Below are 19,649 nucleotides of genomic sequence, written 5' to 3' on the forward strand. Positions count from 1 at the left end.
CAAAGTTTTGCCCAAATTTAAAATCTAATGGTTTCAGTTCATTCTAACTTATAATAAGGTAACTAACATTCACCTAAATGGCAGCACACACAAACTATCCCTTTAATAGTATGTGTTGAAGGTTTAACAATGATCTCAATTTTAATAAAATATTCCTAGAAAATCAAGATCTTTAAAATGACTGCAAACTTACCAGTACTTTTGGTGCTTTCTTTGTGTTGGCTTACTGGATTAACTTTATCTGTTTTCAGTTCCTGGATAATGCCTTTATTCAAGCAAATATCCACATGCACATTGAACAGGGTAAGATCTGAAGTCTTCTGTTCTAGGTTACAAATAGGACAAATTAGGGCCTCGTCTGTTAGCACTTCATATGAATAAGGTTGAAGGGGTTCTTGCCTTCTCAGTGACCCAGCATCTTCATTTTCCAATGAAACAGTACAAGAATTATTCTGATCATGGTGTTCAATATTAAACGATGTGCCTGGAAGACTAGAACAGTCCTCTTTGCTGTGCTTATTACTTAAAGCACCTACACTTTCTGCTTTAGATGGATTACCTGTAGTCTCTACCAACTGGACACAATCTACTGAAGTGATTTCTGTATTCTGATGGGCTTCATAATCCCGCTTCTCACAGAGGGAAAAAGAACAATGTACATTTTCTTTCTTGTTAACTTCTGTAGAGGAAGCATGTGAACGGGAGAACATTTCACTCATTGAAGATCCATGAAGACATGCATCTACATGCTTATTAAAGGCTTCCAGACTGATGCTTCCTTGCTCCCTAAAGCAAACAGGACAGGTAAATATCTGATCGTTGTCTGAATTCTCTGATGTTTCTGAATTCTCACTCATCTTCTTTAAAACTTGGAAAGGTTGTGATGTCTGTACACCTTGTCTAGTCACAGTTTCACGTTTCAATGTGTCTTGGTGGCTCCATTTCCTTTCCGATCGTTTTTTATCAAAGAAACTCTTCTTATGAGACATTTCTACAGGTTTTAAAAACTGACCTTTGTCAGTTTCCTCTATACACCCAGTGGCTGACAGGGTTTGGTTTCCAGGCTGTAAGAAACCAACTATACTCTGCTGTTGGTGTTTCTTATCTTCTTCATTTGGAAAACTAGATAGCCGCACACCTAAATTAAACCAACCACAGTTAATCAGTTTCAAATTCAACAAAGCCAATTCACTCATAATTCATAAGAACATTTTGCAAATACTGTTGTGACATATATAAAAAAGGCTGTTTCGAGAAAAATAAACAACCCTGTATATTTTCTGAATTAAAGGATGCTTTTCCAAAGCTGGTATTTTGAGTTAAAATTTATACTTTCCTTAATAAAACGGGTATCACTAATAAGTATCTATTGAAGTTAGCATGATTATATAGGTCTTTCAAATAATATCTTGACACATGATACCATTTAATAAATACCAAGTAACTAACTGGAGTCAAATACATATATACTTTAGCTCCTTTTTCCCCCAATAGGTTTTATCTTTTAGAGCAATTTTAGGTTGGCAGCAAAATTAAGCAATAAGTACAGAGTTCCCATGTATCTCCTGCCCCCGCACATATACAGCCTCCTCCACTATCAACATCCCCCACCAGATTGGTACATGTGTTATAACCAATGAACTGATACTGACACATTATCACTCAAAGTCCACAGTTTATGTTAGGATTCACTTTGGGTGTTATACATTCTATAGGTTTTGACAAATGTATAATGATATGTGTCTACCTTTATAGCATCATACGGAAGAGTTTCACTGCCCTAAAAATCCTCTGTGTTCTGCCTTTTCATTCTTCCCTCCCCACCAACCCTTGTTAACTACTGATATTTTTAGTGTCTCCATATCTTTTCCAGAATGTTATATGGTTGGAATAATATAGTATGTAGGCTTTTCAAATTGGTTTCTTTCAGTTAATAATATACACTTAAGGTTCCTCCATGTCTTTTCATGGTTTGGTAGCTCATTTCTTTTACGGCTAAATATATTCTGTTGTCTGGATGTACCACAGTCTCCATTGAACTTCTGAGGGACATTTTGGCTGCTTCCAGTTGTAGCAATTATGAATAAAGCTGCTATTAACGTCTATTCTTTAGTTCTTTTTAGTTAACATTATTCAGTTGATCTCAGTGTGTGCTGTCTTTCCTATATCAAAGTATGGCTAATGACCCACTCTTAGTAGTATACTAAGTTGGCATTTGGGGTACTTATCCATAAACGTTCTCTTACCCAGTTCACTTTAGAAACATGGTTTGTTTGGTGTGTTGTTGTTTTTTATCATGTAGTGGCTCAAGATGTGGTTTTATAGCACCATAGTCCCTCATCTGTAATTCTGAAATCCAAAAAGCCCTGATAATTGTAAGCAACATATGATCATTGATAACTGAATTGACAGGAAGCCCTTTAGAATTTTTATAACTCAGTGTGAATATTTTTTTGTTGTGCTACAGAAATATTAATGTGTTTGATCATGAAGTGCTTCCTCAGATCTCAAAGAAGTATTACAAAATATACTCGGTATGCTTTCTAAAATCTGAAAAGCTTAAAATTTTGAAACAAACCAAGGATTTCAGTATTTGTAAGGAAAAGAACAACTTTAATTGGTTCTAACTGGAATTCAACTAATAATCATAGCTTCACATGCATCAGGTTCTAAAAATTAAGAAAAATGGCAGCAGCGTAAGTACAAATCCCTAAATAGTTTTAAGAAATAAATTGGAGGTGAGAATATTTCCAAAATTGATTCTTTGGGAAAGTCTAGTAGATTTAAGGAAAAGAGAGAAAAGTCATACCCATAAGTCTTAATCTCAAGGGATGTGGAAAATCAGCATCAATTTCTGTTCTTAGCAATTCTTTTGCAATAGCAAATATTTCCTCTGCAGTAGACACAACAGATAAAACTGTAGACGCACGAGTTTTCACTTCAAAATTCACATTTTTCAGCTTAATGGTAACAGTTCTACCCTGTAAAAAACAGAATACACTATTATATGTGGCTTGCTAACTTCTAGAAAAAAAGTTATTTTACAGGTTAGAAAAGCTCATAAAGCTCTCTTATGTACATATAATATGAAAGTATAATCAATTATTTCTAAAACATAGTAATAAAATTGTCATAAAGAATAATCTGAATCCAAGAGTAATCAAAAAATCCCATTTTAGCCAATAATTATTACCCTACTCCTCAAATGAACTTTTATAAAGGACTTTTATATAAAGGGCAAATTTAATCATTTTTCTTTTTCATGAACCTCTTCTAGAGGTCAATTCAGTACCTAAAAAGGAAGGGAACAAAATCTTTCTAAAGGAACCTCAGTGAAAAGCTCACACTTGTTGTGTGCCTACTATACAACAGATAGTATACTAAACAATTTGCATGTAAGAACTCCCTTTACAGTTACTGTTTAATGGGTACAGAGTTTGGGATAATAAAAAAGTTCTGGAGACTGACAGTGTTGATGGTTACACAGTATGAATGTACTCAGTGCCACTAAAATGTACACTTAAAAATGGTTAAAAGAGTAAATTTTATGTTACATATATTTTAGTACCTCCAGAGGTAGTGAGAGTGGATTAGATTTATTGACTCACTTCCAAGGAATAGAGAATGGAAAGGGAAAAACAGTAAATTCACAATGGAGAAACTTAGCAAATACTACCTTAAACAAGTGATGAAGGTTAACATCAACCTTGACATCATGTGGCATCATACAGAGTAGCTCCCCCTTATCTGCGGGGATACGCTCCAACACCCCCAGTGGATGCCTAAACCTGCAGATAGTCCCAAACCCTATCTATAGATACTATGTTTTTTCCTATACATACATACTTTTTATAAATTAGGCACAGTAAGAGATTAACAACATAACAAATAACAAAATAGGGCAATTATAACAATATACTGTAATAAAAGTTATGTGAATGTGGTCTTTCTCTCTCTCTCTGAAACTGATCTGATAACTAAGACAGCTATTAAGTTATAGAGCATGGATGCGCTGGACAAAGGGATAATTCACATCCCGAGCAGGCTGGAGCAGGACAGCGTGAGATTTCATTATGCTACTAAGAAAGATGTTCTATTTAAAACTTATGATTTCTTTAACTTCAAGAATTTTCCATTTAATATTTTCAGATTGTGGGTAACTGAAACTGGAAAGTGAGATCTCAGATAAGGGGGGACTACTGTACCTCATAGGATGTGAAGAGAAGGACACTTCACCTCTGGGGTATTCTTTCTAAAACTCATAACCGTGGTATAACCTAATGAAAACCTCTAGAAAACCCATGTTGGGAGACATTCTGCAAGATATCTGACCAGTATTCCTCAAGACTATCAAGGTCATGAAAAACAAGGAAATACTAGAAACTGTCATAAACTAGAGACTGGAGAAGACATGAAAACTAAATGCAGTGTGGTTTCCTGCACTGAATCCTGGAACAGAAAGAGAACATTAATGGAAAAATAGGTAAAATCCAAATAAAGTCTGGAGTTTAGTTAATAATAATGTGCTAATGTCAGTTTCTTAGTTTTGACAAATAGACTCTGGCAATAGAAGACATTAATAATCAGGGAAACTGGGCATACTGGAACTCTCTATAGTATCTTGGCAATTTTCTGTAAATCTAAAATGATTCTAAAATTGAGTTTATTTAATGGCCCTGGACAGGTGGTTCAGTTGGTTGAAGGGTTGTCCCGTACACCAAAATGTTGAGGGTTCAATTCTTGGTCAAGGCACATACCTAGGTTATGGGTTTGATTCCCACTCAGGGAGTGTACGGGAAGCGACTGATGGATGTTTCTCTCTCTCTCTCTCTCTCCCCCATTCCTCTCTTAAATCAATAAAAAACATCTTCGGGTGAGGATTAAAAAATATATATTTAATCATTTAAAAAGACAACTCTTTTACAATTAAGGTCTGATAGAGAAAAATTATAAGAAAAATACTCATCTATTATCCCATTCTTTGTAATAATTTTTTAATACTTAAAATTTTTTTATTGCATTTATTGGGGTGACACTGGATAATAAAGTTATATAGGTTTCAGGTGTATAATTCCATAACACATCATCTGTATATTGCATTGTGTGTTCACCACCCCAAGTCCAGTCTCCTTCCATCGCCTTTTATCCCCCCTTTATCCTCTCCTACCTCCCCCACCCCCCTTTCCCTCTGGTAATCCCCATTGCATTTTGCAATTCTAAATAACTCTGGTTTGAGAGTATTGAAAAAGCATTAAATATGGATTGTTGTGAGTGAAGATCATAAAACACAAAGTTCAAAGCCTTCCAGATTCTGTTCTCAATGTGTTAAACAACCTGCAGTAGAGCCTTGAAACAAAATGCTTACTCTAGAAAGTCACTATCTACAGGAGAAAACACTGAAGCATGATTGGAAAGGCACTTTTAATATGTAAATGCAACTCTAGGAAACTCCTTGCCCCCTCTGCTTTATTCTCCAATGCCAGTGTAACTGATTGTGAGCTTATCCAAGTGTTCTCTGAGGGAAGTGTGAACTCCCCTGCAATTAGACTGGAGCCACTCTACCCTGCAAGTTGCTGCTTCACAGAATGGCCTCATCATAGGCCTCAAATAAGGGTCAGAATCAAATTTCTTCGCTGGTGATGAGAATACTCTTATCTGACATTTCTCACTTTGTATTCAAATACTTCTTGTGTTAAAGTGCATTTTATTATTAGAAGATTTTAAAACTAAGAACACCACATTAAAATAAAGTACCTTAAGTCCTTCTTTCTGCAGATCTTGAGCAAGTTCACTGCAAAGTTCCTGGCACAAGCTGTACTGTTCTTCTGCTTTACTTATCTCACTGAATGTCCTAGAAAGACAAGAATGACTTTGGTGCACAAAGTAAAATATAACTCAGGATAATTTAGGAATGATATAGTATGTTTATATGACTTAGCATTAAGTTATATTTTCTGCAGTACAGGATAAAGTCTTTAGATAAAGTAAGATATAATTAAGTAAAAAGATTTAAGATCTACTTAATAATTAAATATCATTTAGATAGTTAAGCTGATTAGCAAAGGTGTACTTTTAAAAAAATCCTCATCTGAGGATATGTTTTTATTGATTTTAGAGAGAGAGAAAGGGAGGGAAGGAAGGAGGGAGAGAGAGAAAGAGAGAGAGAAATGTATCCATTGCCTCCCATAAGCGCCCCATCCAGGGATCAAACCCAAACCTAGGTATGTGCCCTGACTGGGAATCGAACCTGCAACTTTTTGGTGTACAGAATGACGCTCTTAACCAACTGAGCCACCCAGCCGGGACAGTAAAAGTGTACTTTTATACTTTTGCTCTCTCTATAATATTTTTAAAAAGATGATTAAAGCCACCAACAGATAATGATAATTCCCTCAAAAACTTGAAACACATTAAGACATATGTGTATACAGACTATGCTAAAAAGGATTATCTTAAGAAAGATGAGAACATCATTCCAATTTTTGTACATCTATTTTCTGAAGGAGAAATATCTTCAAGTAGATTTAAGGGGTTGTTTAATGGGACCAAGGTATAGTTATCTAATAAACAACTGAAAATGGAGGGCTGATAAGATTAAATGTAGAAATTTCTAATTCATCACAAAAGTGTTAAAAGAAGTTGAAAGGTCCAGTAACATAAAAGAGGATACTACAGAGAAATCAGAGTAATGAGTAATAAATCACATGCAAATGACTATTCAGACTTCCCCTCCTGAGTACCCAGTTACCCAGTTCCCATTTGTAGAGAACCAAAGTTACCAGCTTCCTATTCTTATGAATTCCTCCAGAAATATTTTATGCACATATGAACAAATAAGCAATGTTTATTTGACAATGACATGCAATTACAATTGTGGAATGAATTCCTAGGACAAGAACTGTGGGAATTAAGTACATGTGTATCTGTAATTTTGATAGGTAATGCCAAATTGCTTGCCCCCAGTGGGTAGGCAAAATAAGGGTCCCCAAAGATAGCCAAATCCTAATCCTCTGAACTGAGTACATTACATCACAGCATAATTTTTCTTATAAAGTCTAGAGAATTAGGATCTAGAATCCCAAAATGCTTGGTTTTCACTGAACAGGAACAAAACCAATGTTAAAAAAAGTAACTGCAGTACATATGCATTTTTCCCCCCACTGAGAGCACAGCAAGTGAGGATAATAAAGCACTGTATTGGGATATTTACTTCAGGAGTGTGGCATGCTGAGAATTGTTCTGTGGTTTGAAAATAGATTTTTAAAATTTCAGTGTACTTTCCTAAAAATTAAAAATTTGTTTTAAGTAGCATAAATTATGAACAATTAATAATATCACAATATTACCTCTCAACACTCATGCTTTTCCTCTCTCCATCCCTTGAAATGAAGAAAAAAAAGTTTTTATTTGTTTTCTCAAAGACTGAGTTTCTTCTAGTCAACCAAGAGCATTTAACATATCAAATTTATACATCACGAAAAACAGTGAGTTCTTAAGATCTAAAAGTAAAACTATCACCCAAATAATGTAGATAGATAAGATGCTATTATGATTACACGTGCCATGGATCAAGTCTGTATCTATAGAAGAGAACAAATTTAAAATAGGTTGATATTATAAACTGCTTCTATTAAAAGCCTGAATAGCAAAACCACAACTTAGAAAAACCAATAGCAGGTGGTAGTGTAACGGCTCGCAGTTACAGGATATAACTAAATTTTAAATAATTTAGTATCAATGATCTAGTTTTGGGCTTAGTACATTAACTTCTCTCTCCTATAGCCTATTCATTATTCATTTATACCACTCCATAGAACCTCAGTCAGAATTTGGCACACAGCAACGGATGAAGACTGGAAATCTAAAATATCTAGTTTGCTTGGATTCTACCTGCTCTGATAGTACAAGACACCAAAAGGCTGAAATGACACTTAGGTTATCCATTTTCCAAAGATTTAATGAACCTATTATAAATGGAACACTGTTCTAGGCCTTGGGGATATAGTTATGAACAAAACAGACCAAGTGCCTACCCTTAAGAAACTTGTATCTTAGTGGAGAAAGACAAATAAACAAATAAAAAGTAAACATGGAATATGTTAGAAGGGGAGAAGTACTTCAGATATTACCTGCGTCCCTAAATACCCCCTTAGTATGTGCTATGTTTTACCAAGAGCTCTTGTGTTCAAGCACTATGGAAATAAAAAAAGGTTAATTTTTGGATTAAAGGAGAAAGCTTTATTTCCCATTATCTTCAAAATATTAGATTATTTATAGTACTGTGATGTCTTTTTCTTATTTTTCATTATTTCCACTCAAAATCAATGCCAGTAACTGTGGACTCATGATTAAGAACAGAGAGACAAGAATAGTCTTACAAGCTCTGTAAGATGTAGCATGTTTAATTGGTTTATCAAACTTATTTTCTATGCCCCTCAGTAACCTTCCCGTTCTCCTTCAGTCTAAGAATGTAAAGGAAGCCTGGCTGGCGTGGCTCAGTGGTTGAGCACTGGCCTATGAACCAGGAGATCACGGTTCGATTCCGGGTCAGGGCACATGCTTGGGTTGCGGGCTTGATCCCCAGTAGGGGGTGTGCGGGAGGGGCCGATCAATGACTCTTTTGTCATTGATGTTTCTCTCTCTCTCTCCATTCCTCTCTCTGAAATCAATAAAGATATATTTTTAAAAAAAAGAACATAAAGGAGTTACTCTGAAGGCAGGTTGACAGAATGATGACAAAATTGTAAAAATAGTGCTGTGTTCATTCCCATTCTTTTTTTTTAATTATTATTATTTCCTTTCACCCACCCTCAAAAGTGTACCCTTCTAGCTCTAGGCCTCTTTTTAAGACCTAGATGAAAGAGTGACAAGAAAGAAAACACAGGGCCTCTCCCTAGCTGTTCCTCTTCCAGATCTTTCCATGGCTGGCCCCTTTAGGTCTCTGCCTCTGGATGATGGTGGCCACCCTGACTCTTACCCCCCAATCCCAAGTCATTTTTTATGTCCTCACTCTGCCTCACTTTCCTCATTTGTTTATTTGGTTACCTTCTATCTTCCACACTAGTCTGTAACCTCCAGGAAGGCAGGGTTTGCTTACTGCATGCTTAATATATATAATATATAAATATAGTTTGAAGGCTTTCAAAGAATTATTAAACCTCCTTGCTGAAAGGGTGAATTCTGGAATATGAGCCGTCTTGCTTTTCTCAAACATCTGACCACCAGCGTGCTAGTATTCTTATATTCTGAACAGAGTATGGGCAGGTGCAGAACAGGAAGTGCCCATCATTCCTCTTGTTCATCTGTCCAATGGCCGTGGCTACAACCGAGGAGTGATTCTTTATTCCTCTTTTTCTCCCACATTGAATCTTTTGACTCTAATTTAAAGATTATATTCCAAATTGAACCAGTCCAAAATAATTTTAAAACATGTTATCCTTATAGGCTCCACTTTAATGGTTAGAACTTATTTCAGCAAATGAATAGAGAAAAGGCAAAATGACCCATAGACATAGACAACTGTGGTGATGGCCAGAGGGAAGGGGGGTTGGAGGCAGACGAGGGAGGGGGAATGGGGACATCTGTAATAGTGTCAACAACAAAAATAAAGTAAAAAAAAAAGAAAAAGCAGAATGAATATACATGTGGATACCTTGTCAGGTGCGTTGAACCTAAACCCATAGAAATATGAAGGAAAGAATGCCAAGATGTTTCAGAGAAAAGAAGAGAAAGTAATGCCCTCTGTTGGTAGAGTTCTGTACAAGTAATAATTCCAAGGGCCTTTAACATCTTTTCTGTAACTTTTCCTATTCCAGAAACCTAGAAGAGAATCAATATTTATTATTAATACATTTTTAAGTTAAGGTAAGAACTGATATTATAATCACATGATACCTTTTATAATCAATAAAAGGCATGAATGATGTGACTATCTTCATAAAAAAACTGCTTTAATTTATTTTTGGCCACATTTCCTACACTAGTGTCCCATGAAAAACTTAAATGTAAAGTTTCACGAAAATTTTAAAAGCATTAAAAAAGAAAAGTTCTGTGGTCAAACTTGGGGAAAGGTGGGATATACAAATCTAAGTTGAACTTTTAGTCTTTAATATACTAGGACCTTTGTGACTCACAAGGGTGGAAGATTCCAAAGTTATTTGACCCCAGAACCTTTTTTATAGAACACCTATTCATAACTTAAAAAACAATGGAAAACACTGCTTTATAGCTACACCTTACATACTAAGCTATTCTATAATCATTATACCTAATATATTTTGATATAGCCTTCCTTCTGAGCACTGAGAAATACTTTATTTAAATTTACTTATATACATTATGTTGAGTGAGAAAAGCAAGTCCTAGATAGAACATCAAATAGTATATAGTGCAACTATTGCTTAAAAAGCATATATATGCAGGAAAATCTAGAAGCTTTAAAAAATAATAAAATATACCCTCCTTCCTATAACTCCTAAGGGATCACTTTACCATTTTAAAGATGATAAAGTATTTTGATTTATTTTTTGTCAAAACAAAGTTCTAAATCTCTTTGAAGTATCACACTATTATTAATCAGGCAACAATCAGTGCTTCAGAACTAAGGTTGTACACTGGGTTACAGCTGAAAGGACTTTCATCAGTATTCTTTTTCTTCTTCCCCTTGGCAGGGGTACACTTAAAAGTCTGTCATCTACTTTCTTAAAACTTTTCAGCAGCCCAGCAGGCATGGCTCGGCGGTTGAGCATCGACCTAGGATCCAGGGGATCGAGGCTCGATTCCCAGTCAGGGCACATGCCTGGGTTGCGGGCTCGATTCCCACCGGGGGGCGTGCAGGAGGCAGTGGACCAATGACTCTCTCATCATTGATATTTCTATCTCTTTCTCTCCCTCCCTCTCCCTTCTTCTCTCTGAAATCAATAAAGACATATTTTTTAAAAAGACAAAAAACTTTTCAGCAAAAAGATTCCTAAACCTCACCTTAAGGGTTTAATAGAAAGATTTCATCAAATCTAAATTCAATCATCCATGAGAGTTCTTGCTTGTTACCTAGTGTTTTAAAACTTTTCAGCTAACAATTGCTATCATCCTGAACAGTATCTCTTCAGAACCCAGAGTATATATATATAGGTGATACATTTTATAGAAGATCTCACCTTTCTAATGGGTAAGTCCTTGATGAAGTCCAACACGGCTTGTCTGCTGGGGAGAATCTGGAACTGTCCATTTGGCTTATTCTTATCACTGCATATTTTTGCTAACATTGTATTTGGGGCAATGCCTTAAAAAAAAAAAAACCACTCTGATGACTCAAAGACTTTTATATGTATGATTTTAAAATACAGGTGATGACAATATAGAAAAATAAAATGTTAAGTGCAAAAAATCTGAAATGATGTGAAATGCTACTTTAAAAATAACAGTGGGCGGAAAAAGTAAAGGGATTAAGCAAAAAAAGAAAAAAACCCTCATTGTCATAGACAACAGCATGGGGATTACAGAGGGAAAGGGGGGTGGGAGGAGGTAGAGGAGGGTAAAGGGGGATCAATTTTGATGGAAAGAGATCTGACTTTGAGTGGGGAACACACAATACAATATACAGATGATGTGTTATAGAATTGTACACTTGAAACCTATATAATTTTATTAACCAATGTGAGCCCAATAAATTCAATAAATAAAAATATGCATATCTATGTTCGAAAGAGCATATTCAGATAGTAGCAATAAATCATAATTATATGCCTTGTTAAATAAATAAATAAATTAATTAATTAAAATAACAGATTACTATCTATCTCCCCAGGGCTTCCTATGGTTTTAGGAAAAAGAATTGTATTAGTTATTTTCATAGCAGAAATGAGGACTATTTAAAGCTCCATGGTATTTTAAAGTCTAAGAGTGATTTCTGAGTTTATTTAAGCAACATTGTTAATTTACTTACTATCTGTAGTAGAAACATAGGGCTATCTTATAGAAATGATCCAGAGTATAAATTAGAATGTATGTTTACTCTTTGAAAAGGTCATTTGTATAGATTATACACACTAAAAAAAAAAAATCAAAGATTACAGTATATTTAAAACAATGGTAATGAAATGTATGTATCCTTTTAATGTTACAGAGTAAATTACTACTTTTAAGAAAGGTGTTTTATAATTTCTAGGAGTCTTAATGATTAAGGTAAACTGAAATGGGAATATACTAATATAATCATTAAATAGTTCATTTCATTGTTTATACACATCTTCCTAAATTTTATTACTTATTCTCATGCTTTGTCATAGAAAGGAAAGACTAACCTCATCATAATACGGCTTTTATAAGATAATGTGGGGTAATTATGATGAGTATCAGTCTCTATGTTAAGCAGTGTTACCCTACGGGTTACTGACATATGTAAAGCTCTTTTCCCTTTCACAGGATGGTCCCAGATTGTTATGTTGCTAGTTGGTGATTCTTCTGTCTACTACCTTGTGGCCATCTGGGGTCTCTCCTGCACTGTAGCCTTGGAAGGGCTGCAGTCTTCCAAGGGAAAACTAATAAAGGACTATGTCCAAAAATAATTAAAATATATTTTGTGCTTAAAAAAAGGGAAGCTACATGAGATTTTTTTCTTTGGGCTCCAAGGCTTTTTGGATTAATTCCAACTTACCTATAGGTTCCAGGCATTCTAAATAGGTTAGGTTGTTAGAAGTTGAATAAAAAATGGGTAAGTAAAATATTATCCTATATTTTATAATGAGAAACTACTAATACTACATTTGAATTAGCAAGTCCGAAAATTATAACTATTGTCGCCACCAATATCCTGTTTAAGTACCTGCACTAGCTGTCAGTGTTGTTTTTTGCTCGATTCTGAAACGAATTTCCTTTACCACTTCCTCGGCTGATGTTCCAAAAACAACTGAGTGTTGAAGTATTTGAGGATTATTTTGTTCTTCACTGTTCACTTGGGAGGTATTTCCTGGGGGCTGCAGATCAGGAGGACTATCTTCAAAAAGTAATGGCGAGATGGATCGTTCATGCTCACTCAGTTTATTAACTTCCCTTCCTGGTTTATCTAAATTATAAACAGGAACAATAATTCATCTTCATTTTAAGAAACACATACTTCATAAGTCAGGTTTCGCTACATTCTTTCTAAAGACAAAAAGTAAATCAAGTTTAGTTTTGTTTCTAAGAACTAAGATCAGAAATGTCATCATTTATATTTTATAACTGTTTTAAAAAGAAAACAATGATTCTAAGTTTTTCTTAAAAAGAATATATTACCCACTTCCACGGCATAAATTTTAAAAGAAAATATCCTAGTAAAACTCACTAATTTTTGCACCTAAGTTAATTGAAACCCAGAATTGGGTTGAGATTCATATTACTTTTTTCTTAAAAAATGAAAGATTTTTATTTTGTTTACTCAACTCTTGGGGGAAAAAAGAAATTTCTTCAATTAGAATTTAGTAATCAGGGCAAAAGGCATTAAGCAATCTAGAATAAATTCCTGAAAAATAAGTTTTGTTTTTAGAGGGGAAAAAAACCTTAAATTTTCTTCATTCATAGAAGAAACTTTTCAGATGTTAACATAATCTGAATTTTCTTCTTTCAAATGCTGATTTTAATTTTGACTTGCCTGTTTATAAAGTATCACTTTTACTAAAGGCGTATTTAAAATAAATAGAAATTACTTCTGGGTGTTACACTTTTTAAAACATACAAATTCTTTTTTTTATTTATAGTCTATATATCTGCATATGTATACCCATTAAAATACACAAATTCTTAACATCTGATCAGAATAACCATTATCCAAGGTTAAGAGAAAGAAGCATTTATTATCGTCAATAGGCTGTAAACTAATACTATTAAAAAGTAGAGTAAAAATATCAATCTGGTTATTACCTCACTTCATTTGCATTTTTCACAAATGGACTGTAAAATACACTTAAATCTAACTGGTACTAAAAATGTCCTCATGAACAAATCCATTCTGGGCTTAATGGAGGAGAAATGAAGTTTAAATATAACAACTAAGATTAACGATAGAGCTTTCTGATACAATTTCGTAATTTTATTAGCTATAAATGTTTTCCAAATTAAGGTAAATGCAGAAACAAAAATTAAACGTCTAGATTCAAGTCACATGTGAATGCCTATTACTTTAAAAATGAACTTGGCCTTTTAGGCAGATTTCCTAAGAAAATATAAATAATATGACAAATACCGGATTCATTTCAATTTTAAGGTATAATATATGAATTAAGTTACAGACAGATGTTTTCCAAATCTGAATTCCCAGGCCATCTACAAAATAAGAGACTTACCCCTTAGAGCTGCAAAGAAGATAATGAAGTTGTGATTTGATGTCCACATTAAACTTGTTCCAAAGATTTGAGACCCAAACAATGTAAGAGTTATAACTGAATGCCATTGAGAATCCACCACTTTTGCTTCAGGAAAAATTACAAACAGGTTTCCCCACCACTGTCCGTCCCGCCTGACGCAGTCAATGAGTTGTGCACATGGAATGTAGCTGTGGGATGTGAGCAAACCTTCCCTGTTGCTACCTTTTCACCTTGGAGAACTCCACCCAGGAGCCCAGGACATCTCAGACATTAGAAATAGTCATACCTCTGACAGAGGGTTGCAAGCAGCATGCATAATGCTACACGTTTCTTGGTACCATTTTGGATAAGTAATAAAGGAGACATTAAAAAAGAATGCTTTGGGTCATGAAACTTGTTTCATCGTATATAAAAGAATAAAAGTAAGGTCTAAGGCAAAAAAGGGAGTTGATTTGGGAATGAAGAAAAAACCCCACACAATGTTTTGATATGTTTGAAACAAATTTTTTAAAACTCTATTTTCCATTAGCAACTACAACTAAAGGCCACCTTAAACAGATGAGCTCCTCAGATTAGATGCATTCCAACCCTTTGTTAGTTAGATTTTAGGAAAAGAACTGCTATGAAATCACTTTATTCAGGGACTCTGCACACTCTTTTAAAGTCTAGAGATTTAACAATCTCATTTGGTTTAAAAGTGACACTCGAGCCTGCCGGGCATGGCTCAGTGGTTGAGCATCGACCTAGGATCCAGGCGATTGGGGTTCGATTCCCGGTCAGGGCACATGCCCCGGTTGTGGCCTTGATCAATGACTCTCTCATCATTGATGTTTCTATCTCTCTCTCTCCCTCTCCTTCCCTCTCTCTGAAATCAATAAAGATATATTTTTAAAAATAAATAAAAATAAAATAAAATAAATAAAAGTGACACTCGACACACTTATTATTTCTTTAAATTTTTTTTTTAATTCTCACCGGAGGATATTTTTTCCACTGCTTTTCAGAGAGAGTGGAAGGGGGAGGGAGGAGGAGAGAGAGAGAGAGAGATTTGCTGTTCCACTTATTGATGCATGCGTTGGCTGCTGCTTGTATGTGCCCTGACTGGAGTTCAAACCTGTGACCTGGGTGTATCTGGACGATGCTCTAACCAACTGAGCCACCCAGCCAGGGCCACCTTCCACACATTTAACTCAGAAAACACATAGGTAAATCTTAATTTTCTGATTTTTCATTCTTAATAATTTTTTATAACAAAGATATAGCTAGTCCTACATCTTATATACCCTAATAAGTTAACTGTGTTAATTCAAATCCAGAGGGTTTTTTGTTCGTTTTTTAGTTTGATTGTTCTAATAAATTGCTTACCATTTTCTAGAGAGTTCCCTGTTTTGATGAAATACTTTCTTTTGTCCTCAGGCCAATTTTGTCTTTCCTGTAAGTGCTTTGTTATATTCAAGTAGGCTTCATCAAGACTCATGGCCATAAAATTGGGATCATAATCAGCAAGTATTTCCTTAACCTTCAAAAGGAACAAGATGGTTTAAATTTTGCTGCTAAAGCAAAATCTGTCACATACAGCTGATAAGAAAAATTAATATTCTTACTTTGCAACTATAGTAACAATCCTGCAATCAATAGCTCATGGATTTAGGGACTAAATAATTTATCACCAGGGCAAATTTGTCCAAATTGTCTTTCTTATTAAAATAGATCATGAAGGCAGAAGACCATTAAATAGCTTTATTTGATACAATCTCTACTTAGCCATCCGTATCTAGAAATAGTGATTCAAATAAATCTCAGACAACATCATTCTGGTAGGCACAGAAAAAATGGTTAAACAATGGAACTTTAAGTAGCTGATCAAAAGTAAAAGTGGGAACAATAGAATCCTCCTCCTCCTCACCTTTTATGATGGTTTTTGTACATTTTTAAAAGGATAATCTTACATAGAGGTACTATGTTGCTTTAGATGAACTATAACATGCAAATAAAACTCCACTCAATACACACATTAATGCATGTATCCATTCAAGAAAACAAAGCTCAATTATCAGGATTTATAATGGAAAAAGTGACAAAGTCTGTAGTGTCTGTGACCATAATCAATGATGGAGAATAGTGTGGAGTTGCCTCTTGGGATGAAAGAAATACATAAAGAGATTAGAATCTCTGTATGAGTCCAGAAATGCCTTTTATATAAGACAGTTTTAGTATATGGAATCAAATTTTTTTAACCATTGAAGTAATAGCTGAAACTAGAGGAAATGGTTGCCAAAATAATGTCAGAAAAAACATACTTGCTAAATTATGATTCCACTTAGTATTTAAAAGCTGTCTGCTGCATCATGAGAAAGCCTTTCTTGATGACTTATAAAAAGAAAGCTTTTTAGCTTAATGTAATTATGAACAGCTGAGTAAAAGGTAATTTTAGAAAATAGTAACATAAAACTTGGCCAAGTTTTGCTCAGAGTACCTTAATTAGCTCTGTTCTTGTAGAAGAAACCATTTTTTTGGATGTACTCAAAAAGAATCTTCCTAGTGAAAATGATACTCTGGAAAGTCTGTAGTTGGCAGCCAACTAAGATTATTCCAAATGAGAAGTACTCCCTAGAGGCACTGAGTACTCACTAACTTCCTTTACATAGAATGCTGCTGTAAGAACAAGAATAGGCATGTTCCAGTAAAAATCAAGTACTTAGGCTATGAGAACAGTTAAAGCTATCCATTCTTTTGGATAAAACGAAAATGGCTTTTCTATAAACTTTTAAACCAAGCCAAAATTATTAATGCACTTGTAGTCAGTGAATTTATGCTATAGTTCATTTATACATTAAAACCCATTTATTATCTGCAAATAAAGTAGCTAGATCCTGCTCAAATCTGAAGAAAGATTTCTCCAACTTATGTAAACAACTAGACTGAAGATAACTGAAAACAAGTTAGTCCTCATTGTCATACTGTCCCAAGTTTTACTGAATTAAAGCAGGACTTAAAACATTCTTTCTTACAAAGTCTTTGAAGGATTTTCAAACTTATTAAAAGCTAATCAAAATAAGTGAATTCTGTTACTGTTTTAAAACACTGATAAAAAAATTATTCAGAAAAGAGGTTGAAATTAATGACTTAAGTAGATTCTGTAAATTATAAATATCGGGCGATTCCAGAAGAAATGTATAGTGCACATTAAGAAAAAAAAAGCTAAAGTTAATTTAGGTTATTATTAAGACAATTCAAAGTCTTCTGGGGAGACAGTTTCCTAAGCAGATAAAAAAACATGGTAAAAGCAAAGAACTGGGAAATAGAAGGGTGTATTCTGGATATCATATGCAGCTAGGATATCATATTCAATACACCGGCTGAAGAAGTGGTAGGAGGTGAGACTAAAGGGATAAACTAAAGCCAAATTCTGATGTGTGAAGGCATGTGGACTTGACTTGGTAGGTGACAGGAAATCAGTGAAAGGCTATGTATAAGTAGGGGTGAGACATCAGGCTTACCTCTTTACTCACAGCTTGGTATTTGTCAAAGTTTGGAGGCACTATAATAAGTTGTGGGCAGAGCCTTTTAGCAATAAATCCTGGCATGGCTGCACGAACTCCAAACCTCCTTGCATGGTAATTTGAAGTACTCTGAAAGAAAATGGGCCGCAAGGGAAAAACTATTCAAACCTAAATGAACATATTGATCGATGCATTCAAAAGAAACACATTACTGATGTGCATTTTCAATTCAAGGACATTCTTTTTTTTTTAATTCTCACCAAAGGATATGTTTATTGATTTTAGAGAAAGAGGAAGAGAGAAGGAGAGAGGGAGGGAGGGAGGGAGGGAGGGAGGGAGGGAGGGAGGGAGGGAGGGAGGGAGGGAAGTGAGAAACATCGATTGGTTGACCCCCGTACGTGCCCGGACTAGGGACCAAACCTGTAACCTAGGTATGTGCCCTGGCCAGAAATCAAACCTGAAACCTTTTGGTGTACGGGATGACACTCCAACCAACTAAGCCACTCAGCCAGGGATCAAGGACATTTCTTTTATAGGTCACTGTCTCAAATCATGCTTTAATTTTAGCCTATCAATGGTATTATGATACCATGACCATCTCCCACTGCTGTCCCCGTATTTATAATATGATACCAGGTAATAAGCAAGACTGTGCTAATAAAAAGGTTCCCTTGCATTTCCAGTAACTAAACTTCATTGGTTTTAAGGCATACCCATAATATAGTACTGTATCAAAGTTTGGATGATAGTAGGTGATGTTACATAAAAGTAAGAGTACAGTAATAATAGTAAAGTGTAATCATAAATTAATGTTATAGTACAAATAGTATAGATGTTCCATGAAAGTAGTAGTGTAGAAAGTAACAGAGTGATATAAGAGTACAGATTTGGAATTTGGTCTGTTTGGGATTTTGGAAATGTTCCATCTAGAACAAAAATAAGAGGTCTAATATATGGTCAGTTAAATTAAGTCTCCAAAATGAAGTGATAAAAGCTTTAAAGAACTTTAAAAATTAAATTTTATTTCTTAAGGCTTAAATATCTTTTTTGGTGAAAACATTTTGACTAGGAGATGGAAATAAAAAACTAAGAGCATGCCCAGCTGGCATGGCTCAGTGGTTGAGTGTCGACCTATGAACCGGGGGGGTCATGGTTGGATTCCCAGTCAGGGCACATGCCTGGGTTGCGGACTTGATCTCCAGTAGGGGGTGTGCAGGAGGCAGCTGATCAACAACTCTCATCATTGATGTTTCTCTCTCTCTCTCCCTTCCTCTCTCTGAAATCAATAAAAACATATAAAATAAGAAAAGAAAAAACCAGAGTAAAATGGACAACATTACTAAATCCTATAGATGATATCTGATAACAGTCTCTGTCAATGTGGTAGACCATAGTATCACATAAATTTTTTTTTAATCACAAATAAAACCTTTTTTTGGAATCTTAAGTGAAAAGTCTAAGAAATGCAAAACAGAATCTATCAAATGGAATAATTATTTCAGAATAATAACATCAAATTTCCATTAATGGTTTTTTAAAATGGCATTTAAAAAATCTTGATAGTACTCAAAACTAAGCTAATCCTTGGTCAGTATCCTGGAACAGAAAATGCAGGTAGCACTAAAAAGACAAACCAATGCTTCAAATATAAATAAGTCTAATGGAATAGATATAAAAGCTAGATCTATAGTAGAGTAGAACCAAATTTTAGATATGAGTTCCTTTAACTTTTAGGTTTGTGGTAGATTGTAAATCATAGCCACAATATTTTACAGTTCCTCCTATCAAAAGGTGGGTTCTAGTT

The 19,649-nt window shown here is 34.7% G+C and overlaps 1 protein-coding gene across 3 annotated transcripts in view; it reads right to left on the reverse strand.

The window, feature by feature from the left end:
• Positions 1-19,649, reverse strand: part of POLK (DNA polymerase kappa) — a 61,958-nt gene that overhangs the window by 789 nt on the left and 41,520 nt on the right. For 2 of the 3 annotated variants that reach the window (XM_081131802.1, XM_081131800.1), the window contains 9 exons: positions 17,843-17,974; positions 15,708-15,861; positions 12,824-13,063; positions 11,157-11,281; positions 9,653-9,819; positions 7,347-7,379; positions 5,755-5,851; positions 2,810-2,981; positions 194-1,138 (listed from right to left, as the gene is read on the reverse strand). In XM_081131802.1, coding sequence (XP_080987928.1) covers positions 194-1,138; positions 2,810-2,981; positions 5,755-5,851; positions 7,347-7,379; positions 9,653-9,819; positions 11,157-11,281; positions 12,824-13,063; positions 15,708-15,861; positions 17,843-17,974 — 2,065 coding nt within the window. The remainder of the gene's footprint in view (positions 1-193; positions 1,139-2,809; positions 2,982-5,754; positions 5,852-7,346; positions 7,380-9,652; positions 9,820-11,156; positions 11,282-12,823; positions 13,064-15,707; positions 15,862-17,842; positions 17,975-19,649) is intronic. The other variant, XM_081131801.1, reaches the window with a different exon arrangement.

This window comes from Miniopterus schreibersii, assembly GCF_964146895.1.
Source record: "Miniopterus schreibersii genome assembly, chromosome: 3".
In the NCBI taxonomy this organism is placed as follows: Eukaryota; Metazoa; Chordata; class Mammalia; order Chiroptera; family Miniopteridae; genus Miniopterus; species Miniopterus schreibersii.